The 17,001-nt window shown below is 37.7% G+C and overlaps 1 protein-coding gene across 1 annotated transcript; it reads right to left on the bottom strand.

Annotated features, from left to right (window-relative positions):
* Positions 1–9,923: 9,923 nt before the first annotated feature.
* On the bottom strand, positions 9,924–11,116 carry LOC149186751 (uncharacterized). Its single transcript, XM_089412682.1, has 2 exons — positions 10,794–11,116; positions 9,924–10,687 (listed from the first exon to the last, which is right to left on the bottom strand). Exons 1-2 carry the CDS (start codon positions 11,002–11,004, stop codon positions 10,359–10,361), a joined length of 540 nt encoding a protein of 179 aa, XP_089268808.1. The 5' UTR covers positions 11,005–11,116; the 3' UTR covers positions 9,924–10,358.
* Between the last annotated feature and the right edge of the window lie 5,885 nt (positions 11,117–17,001).

The raw sequence follows: 17,001 nt of genomic DNA, 5'->3' as shown, positions 1-17,001 counted from the left end.
TGCTCGCATGTTCTGTGACTCAAGTTTTGACTACCGACAATGAAACCAATGTTGTAATATAGCGAAAATCATGCATAGTTACCAGTAGACAGACATCAAGTAAACACATGATAAGCATAAAAAATATGTAAAGAGACATACTAATGAAGAACCAGCAGAAGAGCACAAATATATACTTATTATCTGTCAAAACCAAAACCAGAGCTAATACATCGTATATAGACAGACATATATATTGATTGTCAAGACAATTATGTTAGTCTAATTATCTGACCTAACATGTTACTTAATCTATCTTTAGTTATCCTTTATTACATTCCGGACTTGTTGGCCATTTCATTGCTCGCTCTCTCTATTTATTATACAATTTTTTCATTTGCTTGTTCTCGACATTTGCCCTCACGATGGATCTTGGTTTAGACTCGAAACATCGACAATTAAAAATGTTACTGTGGAGAAATTTCTGACATCACAAATTCACTATCATCCCCACAAAATTCTACAAACACTAATAACTTGGGCTAGTCGATTGAGCCGATTAGCTCCTCCAACACCATCCTACCTTCGAACATATACCTACTAGCCCTTCAAATTTCTTAAGAGACACGAGGTAAGCATGTCTTGTGGTTCAGAGTAGGATAGATACTCTTTTGAAGTTACAAGAAGAAAGGAGGAAAGCTAAAGAAAAAATTGTCATTCATTAGAGTTGTATCAAGTGATGGTTTGATAAGAAGACTGCAAGGAAAAAGGCATTTAGTGTGGGAGACCTAGTATTGAAGTGGGATAAATCCCACGAAGAGAAAGGGAAACACATTAAATTCTAGTCCCTATGGATTAGACCATTTGTTGTTCATGACAAGCTTGGTTGCCATACTTATCGTCTCCAATCTTTAGATGGGAAGATGGATTCTCTTCCTATCAATGGCCAAGCTCTTAAATGACATTTTCAATAGCAGCCTAAGGTTATGTCCCTACCTGATGTACATATCCCTTTTCTTGTCTTTAGTGTTTTTGTTTTTTCATGTTATGTACAATCTTTTCCGTTGTCTTTTGTGTTGTCCTTGTGAATAAAACCCAACGTGAAAGTGTTTTGTTTGGTTCCAATGCATGTGGAAAAATGAAAAGGGCTTGTGACACTGCAACATTCGGAAAAAATTCATTCCTTCTTTATCTTGGTTTATATATTTCGGTCAATGACGTCTTAATGGAAAATATGATCCTTTTGTAAGGAGAGCTTTGTGTAGAACCATGATTGATTTGAAAATGAAACTACTTGTATTTGTTGTTCAAGGTATTCATTTCCATTAAATTATATGTGAAAACTGTTACTGATGTCCTGCAATTGAAACAAAGTGTTTTTGATAAAAAATTTAGTCTTATGTGTGGAGTATTATTTCATTTTACTGTTTAGCATATCAAATCTGAAAAAACACAGCAAGATAAAATCACATAATATAACACAGCAATTGATAAGGCAGTTCATCCCTCCTGAGCTACATCTTTCGTGTCCAAAGCTCCCAAATGGGCATGTCCTTGCTCTTATTAGATGCTCAAATTGGTTATACAGTGATAAGAAAGCCTAAACAAGAAAAATAAGCTGTGGAAATGAGTTCAAACACAAAGAACAATAAAGAATGGCTTTTGTTTCACCTCCAATGGTTAACCATAGCCCAATACAACTCCAACACTCCCTAGGCCCTAATGGTTCTCCAAGCTTATTTGCTGAAAAAGTACCTGAAGATGAGCTCTGATGGCTCTAAAACCTATACCATTGGCTCTGGAATGCTCAGATTACCCAAAATCAAAAAAAAAAATTGCTCAAAAAGGTTCTCCCTCCTGAAAGTTATGACCTCTAGAAGTTTTGTCCAAGCTACCCTAAAGAAAATCCACTAAATCCGGAACTGGCAATTAACTAGCACTATTTTTGGCAATTTCCACCAATTTTTTCTGCTCCACCAAGCTTAACCACGTAGTTTAGGTGGCATTAATGGTTAAGGTGAGTAGCGGTCACATGGACCGACTACCCCACCGCCGGCGGAACCGTGGAGCCAATGGTTATGAGACTGTGGCATATAACTGTGACCACCACCATGTAATGTGAACATGCAACCATAATCGTTGCTTAACCGTCGCATCCGGGTTTGACATGTGGTTCTGAGCCCTGGTCTTATGGATAGGGGGCTGACCCCGTTCTGCCCCAAACTTACTGTTGATCAAAATTCAAATATGTGATGTGACCATATGCTGTTAAGAACAACTGTGTAGGTAGGCCGGTCGGACCTGTGGTCTGGTGGCCACCCGACCCAGGGTCGATTCCTGCAAACTCAATATAATTTTTCCACAATAAACCTTCGGTCTTGGGGCCATGTGGCGGCCTCCGGGCAGGCCACGTGGCATCCCTTAATTGGCCACCAAAATCCATGGTATATCCACTGCAATCCAGAGTTGACAAGTGTAGAAACATGATTGGCCAGCAGGGAGTATTTTGTGGAATATTCCCAGAATATTTTTTTATATTTGCCAAAGTAAAAAGTCAACCCTAGTCAAATTTATTTTTAAAGGAAATTGTAAACTTCAAACTTGAATAACTTTCACATATAGTGTCGGATTTGAGTGCCATTTACGGCTACAGGATCATATAGACGAGGCCTATCCTGTCGTTTTGGTTTCAACCAATTCTGATCAATTCAAAATTTGAGCATTTTTTCCACTTAAGACATGATCACCTGATCACACCTCCCAAATGGGAAGCTTTTGGACCCAAAAAGCTCTCTGATTACCGCAAATGAAGACGTGGAAACTGATTCTCCACTCTTCCAACCTTGAATAGCTGAAATCTTCTCAACTTCATCAAATTGAGCTTCTCATAAAAAGATAATTTTTCCCTTGAATTCACTGACCAATCATTGCTAAAATTGACTGAGTCATGACGCAAATTCTTGAAATTTGCAGAACAACAACTATATTTTGCAGAGAGCATATTTTTTCTACAATGGTCAAACTTCAAAGAAGACTTTAAATAAAGTTCACCTTGCCAACTGTTCACATGGCGAATTTTTGTTGAATGAGCCCTATACTTGTGCGGAATCCTGACCAAGTTTTCTCGCCATACCAATCTGCCATTCTGAAACCAACATTGACCCATGTTGAACTGTGTGCCCTCTTTGCTTGCATGCCTTTCCTTCTCATGGAATCTTGCACCACTTTGCACAGACACTTCGTTCTCTGCACCGATCGACACCAAAGGTATATTATTTAACCTTTTGTCATCTTCTTTCAAAGACGAACTATGATCAGACTGAAACATATCATCATTTATATCAACAATAATATGAAAAGTAAGTTGTACAAAATCTTGTTGTTTAACCATCAACAAAGTTAGATTTTGACTTGCATTAACTAGCCTTTTCAATTGGCCTGCATGGACTAAAGAAGATTCTAGCTTCTTCTTATGTGCTCTAACAATGTACTCTTTTTCATCTTTCAACAAGTGATACTTATTCTCATGGCGATGGAAGATTTCCTTTCTGTCAAATAAATATGGACTACCCAACACAACACCTATAATGCCAAGTGATATTACATCCAGATCAACCCAACCAACATAATGAGCTGTTATGGCGAAGCACAAGATGCACTTTTTTGAGACTTGTAAGTTTGCATCCTTGCATATCCACCCAAGTGGATAAGGCTTTCGATCTGGAATTGTCTCAAGTTTTAGTTGTTTGACCAAGTCTTCTGAGATGAGATTAGCTTGAGACCCACTATCAAAAAGTGTGTCTATCTTTGTGTGGTTTGAGATTATCCTCACATGAAATAGCTTGATCCTCCTCTTTTCATTTTGAGTTTCTTTGTGACAGTTTAATGTGCTAGAACTGGGATTTGTTTCTTGTACAACCTCTTTCCCCTTTATGTTCTTTAATACCATGGCGATACTTTTTGTTTCATCACCTGATTCAGACCCTAAGTCATGTTCAACAATTGCTACAGTTTTTCCCTTTTCTTTGGTTTTTTCTTTGGTCTCATATTTCTCTGGTTTCAGCTCAGGATGAAGCTTCCAAAAGTGGTCTTGATCGTGGCTTGTTTTTGAACAGTTCTTGCAAAAGAATTTCCCTTTTTCCTTTCTATAGTTTGCAATCATTTTTCTTCCTTTGACTTTAAAATCACTATCCTCATTTCCATCAAAAGTGTTTTTCCCTCTAGTCTCTAAATGTGTAGCTTGTACACAAACTTCGTCTAGACTAGTAGGATTGAACATAAGGATAGTATGTTTAAGGTAGTTGTGAAAACCACTTATATATTTGAGCAAAGTATCTTGACTTTGTAAGTCTACTCCTAACAACATTGCTCTTCTCCTAAACTCTTGAGTGTATTCTTGAACACTTTGTCCTTTAAGTTGTCTAAAACTTTGACAATTCATTATAGCCTTTTGTAATGAGAAAGAGAACAAAATTTCTTCTTAATTGCGGAAATAAATTCAGCCCATGATAAAGTAAGCTTACCATGTTTTCAAATTTCATCCTTGGTCTTGGCTTCCCACCATATCAATGCTGCTCCTTCCATCCTTAATGAGGCTAACTGAGTCTTGGTGTCGTCATCATGTAAGTTATGAATCCTTAAATAAACTTCCAACTGTCTTATCCAGTTGTCAAGTTTCTTTGTATTAGCTTCATCATTAAACATGGGTAATTCAAATTTAACATCTAGCTTTAAAAATGGACTTTTTCCAGAAGATTTAGGCTTATGAGGTTGATTTATCGAGGTAGAGGATGATGATGTAGAGGAAGAGGATGACGATGGAGATGGTGGATCGCCATTTCCTCCATGTCCTTTCTTTGAATTATCATCACCTTTCTTTCCTCCTGAAGAGCCCTCTCCTTCTTTCTGATGCTTAGACCCTTCTCCAACCAACCTATCATTCCTTTCCTAGTATAATATTCTTACCATCTTAGTCATGTCCAAAAAAACTTTTCTGAATAATCGTTCTTCTTCTTTTGAATCCATGTCTTCAGGAACTTCTCCTTCCCTTTCAGACATACTTGAAGCTACTTCTGAGGCTACTGAGGGTGAATTAGAAGGTGGAGATAATGGCACCCTGGCCCTCCTTGGTTGAGGATTATCTTGTGCTCTAACCAATTGTCCTTTCCCTCTTTGAAGTTTAAGCCTAGTAAGCATTAAAACTTGCAAAACAATCAAAAATATCTTTGCACAAAACTAATACTCAAAACTTGAGCTCTGATACCAACTGATCTGAAAATGAAACTACTTGTATTTGTTGTTCAAGGTATTCATTTCCATTAAATTATATGTGCAAACTGTTACTGATGTCTTGCAATTGAAACAAAGTGTTTTTGGTAAATTTCTGAGTCTTATGTGTGAAGGAGTATTATTTCATTTTACTGTTTAGCATATCAAATCTGAAAAACACAGCAAGATAAAATCACATAATATAACATAGTAGTTGATAAGGCAGTTCACCCCTCCTAGACTACATCTTCCGGGTCCAAGGCTCTGAAATGGGCATGTCCTTGCTCTTATTAGATGCTCAAATTGGTTATACAGTGATAAGAAAGCCTAAACAGGCAAAATAAGCTGTGGAAATGAGTTCAGAACATAGAGAACAGTAAAGAATGGCTTTTTTTTCACCTTCAATGGTTGACCATAGCCCAATACAGCTCCAACACTCCCCAGGCCCTAATGGCTCTCCAAGCTTCTTTGCTGAAAAAGTACCTGAAGATGAGCTCTGATGGCTCTGAAACCTATACCATTGGCTCTAAAATTATCATAATACCCAAAATAAAAATAAAAAAATCGCTCAAAAAGGTTCTCTCTCCTGAAAGTTATGACCTCCAGAAGTTTTGTCCAATCTACCCTAAAGAAACTCCACTAAATCTAGAGCTAGCAGTTAACTGGCACTATTTTTGGAAATTTCTGCCAATTTTGTCTGCTCCGCAAAGCTTAACCGTGTGGTTTGGGTGGCATTTTTGGTTAAGGTGGGTAGTGGTCACATGGACTGTCTACCCCACCACCGACGGAACCGTGGAGCCAACGATTATGAAACCGTGCATATAATCGTGACCACCACCATATAATGTGAACATGCAACCGTAACTGTCACTTAACCATCGTTGCCGGGTTTGACCTATGGTTCCGAGCCTTGGTCTTATGGATAGGGGGCTGGCCCCTTTCCGCCCTAAACTTACGTTGATCAAAATTCAAATATGTGATGTGACCATATGTTGTTAAGAAAAACTATGTAGGTGGGCCGGTCAAGCCTGTGGGTTGGCGGCCACCCGAACCGGGGCTGATTCTTGTGAACACAATATAATTTTTCCACAATAAACCTTTGGTCTTGGGGCCACGTGGTGGCCTCCAAGCAGGCCACGTGGCATCCCTTCATTGGCCACCAAAATCCACGGTATATCCACTGCAATCCAAAGTTGACAAGTGTCGAAACATGCCAGCGGGGAATATTCTGTGGAATATTCCCAAAATATTTTTTAAATATTTGTCAAAGTCAAAAGTCAACCCTGGTCAAACTGATTTTTGAAGGAAATTGTAAACTTCAAACTTGAATAACTTTCACATACAGTGTCGGATTTGAGTGTCGTTCACAGCTACAAGATCGTATTGACGAGGCCTATCCTGTCGTTCTAGTTTCAACCAATTCTGATCAATTCAAAATTTGAGCATTTTTTCCACTTAGGACATGATCACCTGATCAATGATACCCGTATCTATTCTAGAAACCTCATTTTTTAGCTTGATTTTGTAGTGTTTTGGTGCTTTGAATGTTGATCCAATCAAGTAGAGAAGGACAACCTTGGGAAAATCTATAATGAGCAAATCTATATCAAAGGTATATAAATACTTCTTTCAAGGAACAACTTCTTCTGCTCTTAATAAGTCAAGATCCATCTTCCACCCCACTAAAATAAATAAGTGCCTTAACACAATCTTATAAATAAAATAAATAAGGGTGAAAGAAGAGAAATGATTCCTACGTAGAGAGGTGAAGCAAGTAACTTCGCCAGGGTACTGACCAGGCTCGCTAGCAGCAAATAAATGCTTGTGTTTTTGTAGTGACTCTGCTGGGGTACTGTCCAGGCCTGCTCGCAGTGGAGAAACATCAGAGGCGAAACTCAGACTCTGATTATCTTATGTTGAAAAATGTAACTAATGTTGGTTTTCATAATTGTATTTGAGTCATGATGCAATGAATTTGTCAAAAGAAAGAAAAATAAAATTTATTGTAAAAGAAATTGACTTATTAAAGCATGGGTTTCATACTCAAGTCAATGATTTTTACATCAAAGCCTCCATTGTAAGCTTCTAGTGTTTATGTCAAGATTCATTGTCCATGCCATCATGTAATAGACCCTTCTTCGGCTTCTTGAGTCAAGAAAGAAATTTATTATTATGTCAAATAAGTCATCTAGGCCCCCTCCACCAAGTCGACCTCATCAATGGAATTCAACCTCACAGATTCACTATATATTGGAATTTATTCGATGTCATTTGTAACAACAATGAAGAATTTCAATGTGCAATAGCTGGAAGCAGTAAAAGAGAGTGAATTTCCCAAGGAGGAGGAAAACCTAGCGAAGGAAAAGGAAGTCTTTTGTCAAGCAAAAGAAGTCGGATTTTTATTTTTTTATCTCACACGTGTGAAGAAGAAAAAGTTGCAGGACGGTCGAAATTGCAGTCTTGAAGCTGGACCGAAATTCTGAAGCAGTAGGGCCAAAATTATGTCTTTGATGCAATATTAATGTAGTGTTGATGCAATATTGTTGCAGTTGATCTTTGAAGTTTGGAAGGACAACTTGAGGGCTGACTTGGTGGAGGAGGAAGGTCTTTTGGTTAAGTCTAAGGTCTTCGTTTGTCAATCATGCTTAACCATGATCAACCATGGTCAACCATGATCAACCATAATGGCCATTCAAGGTCTTTATGGTCAACCATGATCAACCATGATCAACCATGCCCAACCATGGTTAACATGATAAACCAGTTTCAACCATGGTCAAACATAGTTGAATATGGTCAACCATTGACAACCGTGGTTGAATATGGTCAACCATGATTGAGTATTGTCAACTATGATCAATTTTGGTCAACCATGATCAACGTGTTTATGGTTTAATATGGTGAACGATGATCAAACATGGTCAAGCACGGTCATCATTAATCAACCATAGTCAACTTATAAAGTTCCATGCTCTATCGACTCATAATGGCCAACCATGTTCAACCATGGTTAGAATGGTTGAACATGGTCAACCAAAGTCATTTTCATTATGGTCAACCATAATAGTCAATCAAGATCTCTATGGTTGAATACGATTAATAATGGTCAAAGCTCCTCAACCATGGTCAACCTGCCATTAACCATCTCAACCATTAATGTAACATTTTTTGTAACATTAATATTAATGCATAGTCAACCTGGCCAACATTGACCAACCTCGTCAACCCTTGTCAACCATGGTCATCCATGGTTAATCAATTCACACCAGGGATGTAGGCTATAATTAGCACAAGCACATTTACTAATATGGTTGATATACGCCAATAAGTGTCATTTTCACTATAAAAATGATGCTAATCTTATATCGACCATATTAGTAAATTTAGTAAATATGGTTGTGCTCGTAAATATCTCTAAAATTTTATTATTGGCTTTCTTTTACCTATAATAAACATCAAATAAATATTAGAAATATTCTATGTATTTATATTTTAAATCTTATGAATTATTAAACAAATAAATAATTTATTATTGTTTTTTTTTACCTATAATAAACATAAACATCATATAAATATGGTAGATATTCTATGTATTTATATTTTAAATCTTATAAATTATTAAACAAATAAATAAAAAATAAGAACAAATTTATAATTTATAGGAATAAATTTACTGTTATTATGTCAATGAACCTAGAATGAAATAAACTATATCTATGTTTAATATATATATATAAAGGTAAATAAACACTTGTAAAGTTTATGGATCAACTTGAGTATCAAAAATTTGAAGTGCTCTAATTTGAAGCTCCCCTTCGAGGGTTTTAAAAATTACGGATTACATCTAAAATTTGAAGCTGCTCATCAATTTGGGAGTTTCCAAAATTAAGTGGAAGTGGGTAATGACGTGCAGCTTTTAAAACAATGTTCAACATATAACGAGTTAAAAAGGGAAAACAAATTTTACCGGATTTGGCATTGTAGTAATGCTTTGTCTATGAGAAATTGCGGTTTTCAAAACAATTTTACACATTGAATTTGACGGTTTTTCATAACTCTTTCGCTTATTTTCAGAGTTCCAAAGAAAGATATCAGAGTTCCAAAGAAAGATATGAATTGTTTTGTACATTTTTAATTGTATTTGAGAAGCAAATGACCCAGAGACGATTCCATCCCGGCTGGCACCGAAATAATCCCAACAAACAATAAAATAAAATTAAGAAATTTAAAAATAAAAAAATGAAATGCTTTTACCCATTTAACAAAAAAAACTAAATGAAACGCTTTTACCGATTAAAAAAAATAGAATAATCCAAAGAATGGTTTTTTAGAGCGGATTTTGTTGAAATTTGATAAAACTTTATTTGATTTTTTTTTTTTCAAGGAAAAAGGTGTAAGTTTCGAATTTTAGTTATTTTAAGAATTTTTAAAAATGTTAAATCGATTTCCACCCTTTAAAAAATTATTTCAACATTCTCTTCGAATTAAATAATTATTAAAACAAAAAAAAACCAACCTTCTCTTCGAATTAAATAATAATTAAAAAAAAATCAAAATTCCAACTTATGCCAAATCCTCCTGGTTAGACGAGTCAATATATATATATAGTTCTCAAAATTTCAATTTATACCTCTTTGACCATTGACCAGGTCAAATTCTAAACAATATAAACCCTATATAGTTCTCAAAATTTCAATTTATACCTCTTTGACCTTTGACCAGGTCAAATTCTAAACAATACAAACCCAAAAAACGGAACATGATACATTATTCCAAAGTATCATCCGACTAACTTGATGACAAATTTCATTAAAAATTATCATAATGATATTCAGACTTTCACGGTGGACTAGTTCGAAGACTTTCAAGGTCATGATAATTTTTAACACGCAATAAACTCACAAATTACAATACAACCTGTTCAATAAATCGGTGCTGAAATTACGTCATGCGTAATATGGTCATCTTCCCTTGGCTAACCACTGTACAAACTTTACATTAGGATGCTGTTAAGCCCATAAGACTAGATCAAACGCCACTCTGGATGATGCTGTTGCCACTAAATTGGCCAACAAACAGTCTCGAAACCGATCCGCTGTAATTGCCAAAAATCAAGCGCCAAATCGAGGCAGATGAATACTATTAACGCTTATAACCAATAAAACCATAATTGATGCGGTCACGACGAGAGCCATGGCGCTCAAAGTAGCCAGCGCAACAGTTGGCCGTGTGTAAATCAAGTAGTTGTGTAATAACCCCATCCATTGGCAAATTCTGGAGTGATACGTAGGATACACCTCCTTCTCCCAATCCATCCATCCTGATTCTAATTCTTCTTCCGGATGAAACCTGCCATTCCTTTTCTCCTCTTGCTGTTTCAGGTTGTTGATACGCTTTCTCAGAAATGGCATATTAGCATCCACTATACTCCTTGCACCCCCTGCGCCATTCAAAAATGAATGAAGTACGTTATAAATCTGCATTCAATAATTACCACAATTAGAAACATTAACAGGAAGCAAAGGGTAATTAAGTCTTATGATTACCGCTGTCAGAGTCGTAATCTGGTCCAAAATTTGCTCTAACTATATTTCTTTGCAGGGAATGCTTTCTTTCCGCCACTGATGCTCTTTGTAACGTCCTTCTGGGAAGCAAGAGTAACCCGCAACAGATAATTTGCGGCTGGAGAGCTCCATGAGAGGTCCTGGGCAATAAGACCATAATATTACTTGCAGCTGTTGCACCTCGTATATCCATAAAAATATGATATCCTTTTCTTACTCGGTTTTACGATCTTCTATTGAGACTCTACAACAACTATTTATACGGCTGATTAACGCCCTAGAGAACTTCTAAAGGAATGAAAGTAATCTCTATTAGAAGAAGGAAGCAAAATGGTGACATTTATAATCATAATTGGACGGCTCCCTTCCTCTGTTGTTTCCTCTGCCCTGCTCGCATTGCGTACAGCAGAAGCTCAAGCCTTTGCGCGTGCACTGTATGCAGCATAGGATTCTTAACTTATACCCCAAGATTTCATTGACAATAACACGGTTTCTTCCGCGTTCTCCGTCGCTTTCCTGCGCAATTCGTGTAAATTTAGTGAGGTGTCCTTGTTGTTCGTTGTTGTTGTTTCTACTAGCTAGTCAAGTGTATTATAAAATCTGAGCCGTGACTCAAGAGCTGTGCCACTTTAATTCGAGAAGCGTAAGAGACCATGACGAAAACATTTGAAAGCGAGAACGTAAAGCTAAAATTATGAAAGCTGCAGGCGAAGATTCGGTGATATTTCTTCAATGCTTTTCCAATACTTTTAGGTATACGGTATGTTCATGCTATACAGTAAGTTCATGCTGGGGATATGATTCATTATAATTAAGTTATCAACAACTGTCACGGTTTTAATTAGTTTCTGGTTTTTTTTTATTATTAAATTGAAATGATAATGCAGTGCCTGTGGGGTCATCTTAAATTATTGAAAATCAGCGCGTTCTAAGCTCATAAATGAGCTGATTTTATATCCTGGGAAGTAATTCTGCGTAATCTTAAGAATATTCGAGCAGAAGCTAGTTTATTTTATACTATACGCTTAAATTTACAAATCATGCCCTGTAACGTGCAGTGACGGAATCTAGACTATCGGTTTTGAATTGACCTGAAGAGAAGATAAGGCAATTTTTGTCAGATTTAAAGTTCATGGTTGACTTATTGAAATGTCTGTGTTGTTATTATATTGAGTTATTTACCGATGCCACAACTTAGCTGGAAATGTTAAAATTTAGCTTTAATCTAGTTAGAAATTAAATTTTGCAAGAATCTAATTTTAAGAGTGTTTGACTATTTTTTTTTAATGTTGTAAATAGATTCAGCACTTACTCTGATATTGACAATTATGACTTATATATATAAACATTATTCAGTGACAGTGATATACTAGAATCTTTTCAAGCTTAAAGACTTAGCTCTCTTCTTTTTGGGAAGACTAGATTATGATTTTAAAAGCTCATGATGATTGGGACGTTTGAACTTCCATTGCATCCTTCTGAGATGCTTACATATCTAAGCAATATGACAAAGAAAACATATTTTTAATTTATTTTTCTTCGGGGAAGAAAAAATCATAGGTATCATATTAAAAAAAGATAACCATTATATAAGTTTAAATGACCATTAGTATGGCCATGTTGACCAATGCAATAGAAAAATAAAGAGCAACAACCATTCATCTAGTTATCTTTTCTTTATCTTGTTTAGAAGATAAAGGGGAAAGAATTTGTTTTCTTGATGGAAAAGTATTAGTTTGGGAAAGAACTGTAGTATTGATAAAGCTAGGGTTATTGGAGTTCGTGAAGGAAGTATTCACTGGGTTATCACTCCATCTCTTTAAGCTTTGGTTCATATGGAAATAAGTCCCATTGAATTATGTCATCGAAAGTATGGTCATCCCTACTCTTAGTCTACTGGTTCATGGTATCCCTGATACGAAGTTAGATCATGAAGGAGTGTGCAAGGGATGTTGTTTGGGGAAGCATACTAGAAATCCATTTTATCTTAGTGAATCTAGATCTAAAAAAATATTAGATCTCATCCATTCTGATGTATGCATGCCCATGTCTGACAAAACACTTGGAGGACATCTCTATTATGTAACATTCATTGATGATAATTCATGGAAGACATGGCTCTACCTACTCAAAGCTAAAGATGAAGTATTTGAGAAATTCAAGGAGTTTAGGGCAAAGGTGGTGTTGACGGTGTTGGACCTGCCAACATTCAGGGGATCTTCCTGGTATGAAGTCCCAACTAGACCTCACACTATTTGGTGTAGGAGTCCCATCCAGTACGATCACCCGGTTGCCATTATCTTAGAGATTTTCCTTAACTTGTGTTGTTCAGCACCTGAGAGTGTTATGCTTGTAACTTCAAGAAAGCGAGGTGAGTATGCATGGTGAGTGTGTAATGTAACTTTGTGTCTAGGTTCTCTTACTATAAGGGAGAGAGTAAAAGTGAGCCTCTAGATGAAAGGTAGTAGTACCACCCAGGGAGAGACACATGCAAAGACAACAAGGGTCTGACCAGCATCCAGCGGAATAGTCCACAATGGATGCAGCACTCGTTAAAACCAAAGTGTAAAGGAAAACATGTATACTGTCCAGCAGAGTAGTCCACAAGGGGGTGACGGTCATTGTAGCTGAGGAAAACAAGAATGGTATGTCTAATGTCTGGAGGAGTAGTTCACACGGATGAGACAACATTGATAAATAATAAAAGACATCTTCAACAGTGTATGTACTAAAATAACCGAAGTAGTTCAACTATCTTAGTACAGGTTAAGAAAACATGCATTACAAACGTTTAAAGAATAATCTTACAAACATATACAAAACATGTGTGAAAATGTGATGGACTGAGAAAGGCTTCTGAATTAAGAAAAAGTTCCAAGACACATCTATACATCATACATCACTAGCCCCAGTAGTGGGACGTTAGAGCCACTCCTCACTCCTCATAGAACATAATACAGAGTCTCAAGGCTATGTGGGAGGAGCCAAGGTGAAAAGTCCTTTGCTCATGCAACGAGGTGGTATATATAGCCAATGGGGATAACTGTCCCTTGTGACTCTTCGACTTCCCTCATGATTGTTTGACTTCCTATGATTTTTCAACTGACGTGACTCTTCAACTCCATATGTGTGTCTCTTGGAATTTCACATTACATTACATTTAATTACAACATAGTAGTGATGTGGCTAAGACAACTCATGACACAACTCGACATGACACCACTGACATGTACTCGCTAATTGTGGTGTCCGTGTCGACCTACTATGCTCCTTAGTGATGGGTGTGCTCTTGGTGTATCATGTCTTCACCTTCGCATGGAAAAGTGTGTGGGGTCTTCGATGGTCTTGGTCTTTGCTTGATGGTTTAGAAACATGTATCCCTTTCACTTGCTGCTCCATGTGCTTGGTACCTTCGTTCATTTGCAAGAAAGTCTTCTAGCATGCGCTCCTTCTTCATCCCGTTCGTCGTCACGCTATGTTTCATCAATGTACCTATTCCTGCAATCACTCGTGACAAGACGACATCAAATCTAGAAATCTCCTAGTCTAGCATAATGCATTGTTTTCCGTTTCGGGTGCAAGTGACTGGGAGAGAGGACAAGGCACTGAAACTGCGCAGAGCACAACTCAAGATGGGATCAGAGGCTTTGAAGCACTGATGGGAAAAACTATGTAGATGTCATTGGGAGGCAGATTTGTGCAATCTGAGACAGCAGTGATAACTTTAAAGTAGAACCCAGCTGGGCAAAATTGCACAGTTCCTGGGAGGAAGACAAGGCAGGGTGTTGGAAGGAACTGCTGGGCAATTCTGCATAGATTTCGGGATGAGGACTCGGCAGGTCATCTGGGGGTCCAGCTGGAAATCTGCGCAGTTTCTCTGAGGAAGATAGAGTGGGCAACAGGAGGCACTGATAGACATTTTTGTGCATTTTTCCAGAGCAAGGCTAGATCGGGCTGTAGAGAGTTGCTGGTCATAACTGCGCATTTATGCTCGAGACAGTGTCAGACGGACAGTTGTTGCATAGTTTCCAGAATGAGTGTAGAGTGGGGAAACAAGGAGAGAGCCAATCAAAACTACGCAATTTTCAAAGGGATATAAGTGCAAGGCAGCAGGGGGCCTACCAGTCAGACAATCTGTGCATATTCTAAGATGAACTTCTGGAGGAAGTTGATCTTCCCCAAGAAGGACTACATGAGTTTCTTTTTAAGGGGATGAGGAATTTGCATGATGGTCCAGACTCGGTCCAGATCTACCTTGATCCCACTCTTGGCAATGATGTGCCCAAGGAGGTTCCCCTCAGACACTGCAAAGACTCTCTTCTTGGGATTCAAGGATATCCCATACTTGTGACATCGCTCAAAGATCTTCTTGAGATGGTGCAGGTGGTCTGACTGTTTTCTGGAAAAAAACTGTTACGTCATCAAGGTAGACCACCATGCTCTATCCAATGAGCCCATGGAAGGCGATGTCCATAGCACGCTAAAAAGTTGCGCCTGCGTTTACCAACCCAAATGACATTCTTCGATAAGTGAACATACCCCACTTGGAACGAAATGTAGTTTCAAGCTTATCAGTTTCTGCTACCAAAACCTGGTTATATCTAGAAAAACCGTCAAGCAGAGATAACATTTCTGCTCCAAATACTTTCTCTAAGATGTGCTCCATAGTCGACACAATGTAATTGTCTTTGTAAGAGGCACAATTCAGATTTCGAAAATCAATGCATAGGCGGATCTCCCCGGACTTCTTTCTGACAAGAACTAAGTTTGAAACCCAAGTAGAATGAAAAAACTTGTAAATGATCTGAGCATCCAACAACTTAGTCAATTCTTTCTGTATGAGGGTTTCAAGTAACGGATGGACTTTTCTGAGCTTCTGTTGAAATGGATTGACCCCTTCTTTGATCGGAATGATGTGTTGGATTATTCATGTGTCATATGTTTTTAAGGCATCGTATGTCCACGTGAATACATCACAGTACTGCTTGAACATGTAGCCAAAGGATCGCCGCTCTTCCGGTGTGTAACACGTACCGAGATTCACGAACTTTCGATCTTTGTATGTCCCCATATTAATTTGTTCGTGAATCAGTGCGAAACTGTGGGTTTTAGTGTTCACGAGTCCCTTGAAGCGGTTATGCAAGTTATATATCTTCTTAATTGAAACCACACCCTTGGGGATGAGGTTGCCTTTACTGTCATCAGCTGTGTCATGCAAAGATTGCTCGTGCACATCTTCGTATATCGCTACATCCTTGAAGATGTCAGTGTTGTCCATGAAATGTAGTATCTATGCATCATCATAAAAAACACACAAATTAGTGATCTTGTCAGGGATAGATGGCTTATACAAAATTTCAACAGAAAATATACCCCTAAGCGGTGTCATCCTGGAAGCTGCATTTGCTAGAGCTTCTGCAACTGCATTGTGCATTCTTGGTACAAAGATGATATTAAAAGCTTGTAAATTAGAGATAAGTCGCCATACCTCTTGTTGGTAACTCTTAAGACGAGGTGAAACACAATGTATGGTGTTACGTACTTGACGTACCACAATCTTTGAATCACCTACCACTTTCAGCATAGCAACGTTGAGGCTGAGGGCTTTCTGTAAACCCAAAACAAGTGCTTCATATTCGGAAGTATTGTTCGTGCACTCGAACTCCAAGCGGCTTGAGACTAAGTGTTTCCTTTGCCTTGGGTCTATCAAAACACACCTAGCTCCAAAGCCATCCTGTGTTTTGGATCTGTCGAAATACAAGGTCCACAATTCATCTATATAAGGACCTCTTGTCGTGCTAGTACTACTAACATTATTACTACTACTGTTACAATGTACTGCATAGGTTTCATTTTCGTCAGTTGGACAAGGAAGGAAACCCAACTGTGTATCTAGTGGGGTGGGGCTCAGCTATGCAAGATAACACCCTAGCTCTGTTTCTAGAAAGAAATTGTCGAACATAAGTTATGTGAAAGTCAATGGTTCATTTTGACCATTCAAGGGAGTAATATTATGTTTCATATATCTCTCCGACAACACCCAGATCTGGTTGTTTCTGCCCTGGTATGAAATCCATAAGTGTGACCAGTTTGTAGAAAAATATCCTTGCAACTTGTTGGACCAGTCTCTGCTGAGCAATAAGCCATATGCTTCCGGGATGTCCATGATCAAAATGTTAATGCACTGATG

The sequence above is a fragment of the Pinus tabuliformis genome, chromosome 3_1, assembly GCF_031772625.1.
Source record: "Pinus tabuliformis cultivar Carrire ecotype Pingquan chromosome 3_1, CPIR1, whole genome shotgun sequence".
NCBI lineage: Eukaryota > Viridiplantae > Streptophyta > Pinopsida > Pinales > Pinaceae > Pinus > Pinus tabuliformis.
Note: the sequence above shows the minus strand (reverse complement) of the source record. Positions and strands in the feature narration are given on the sequence as shown.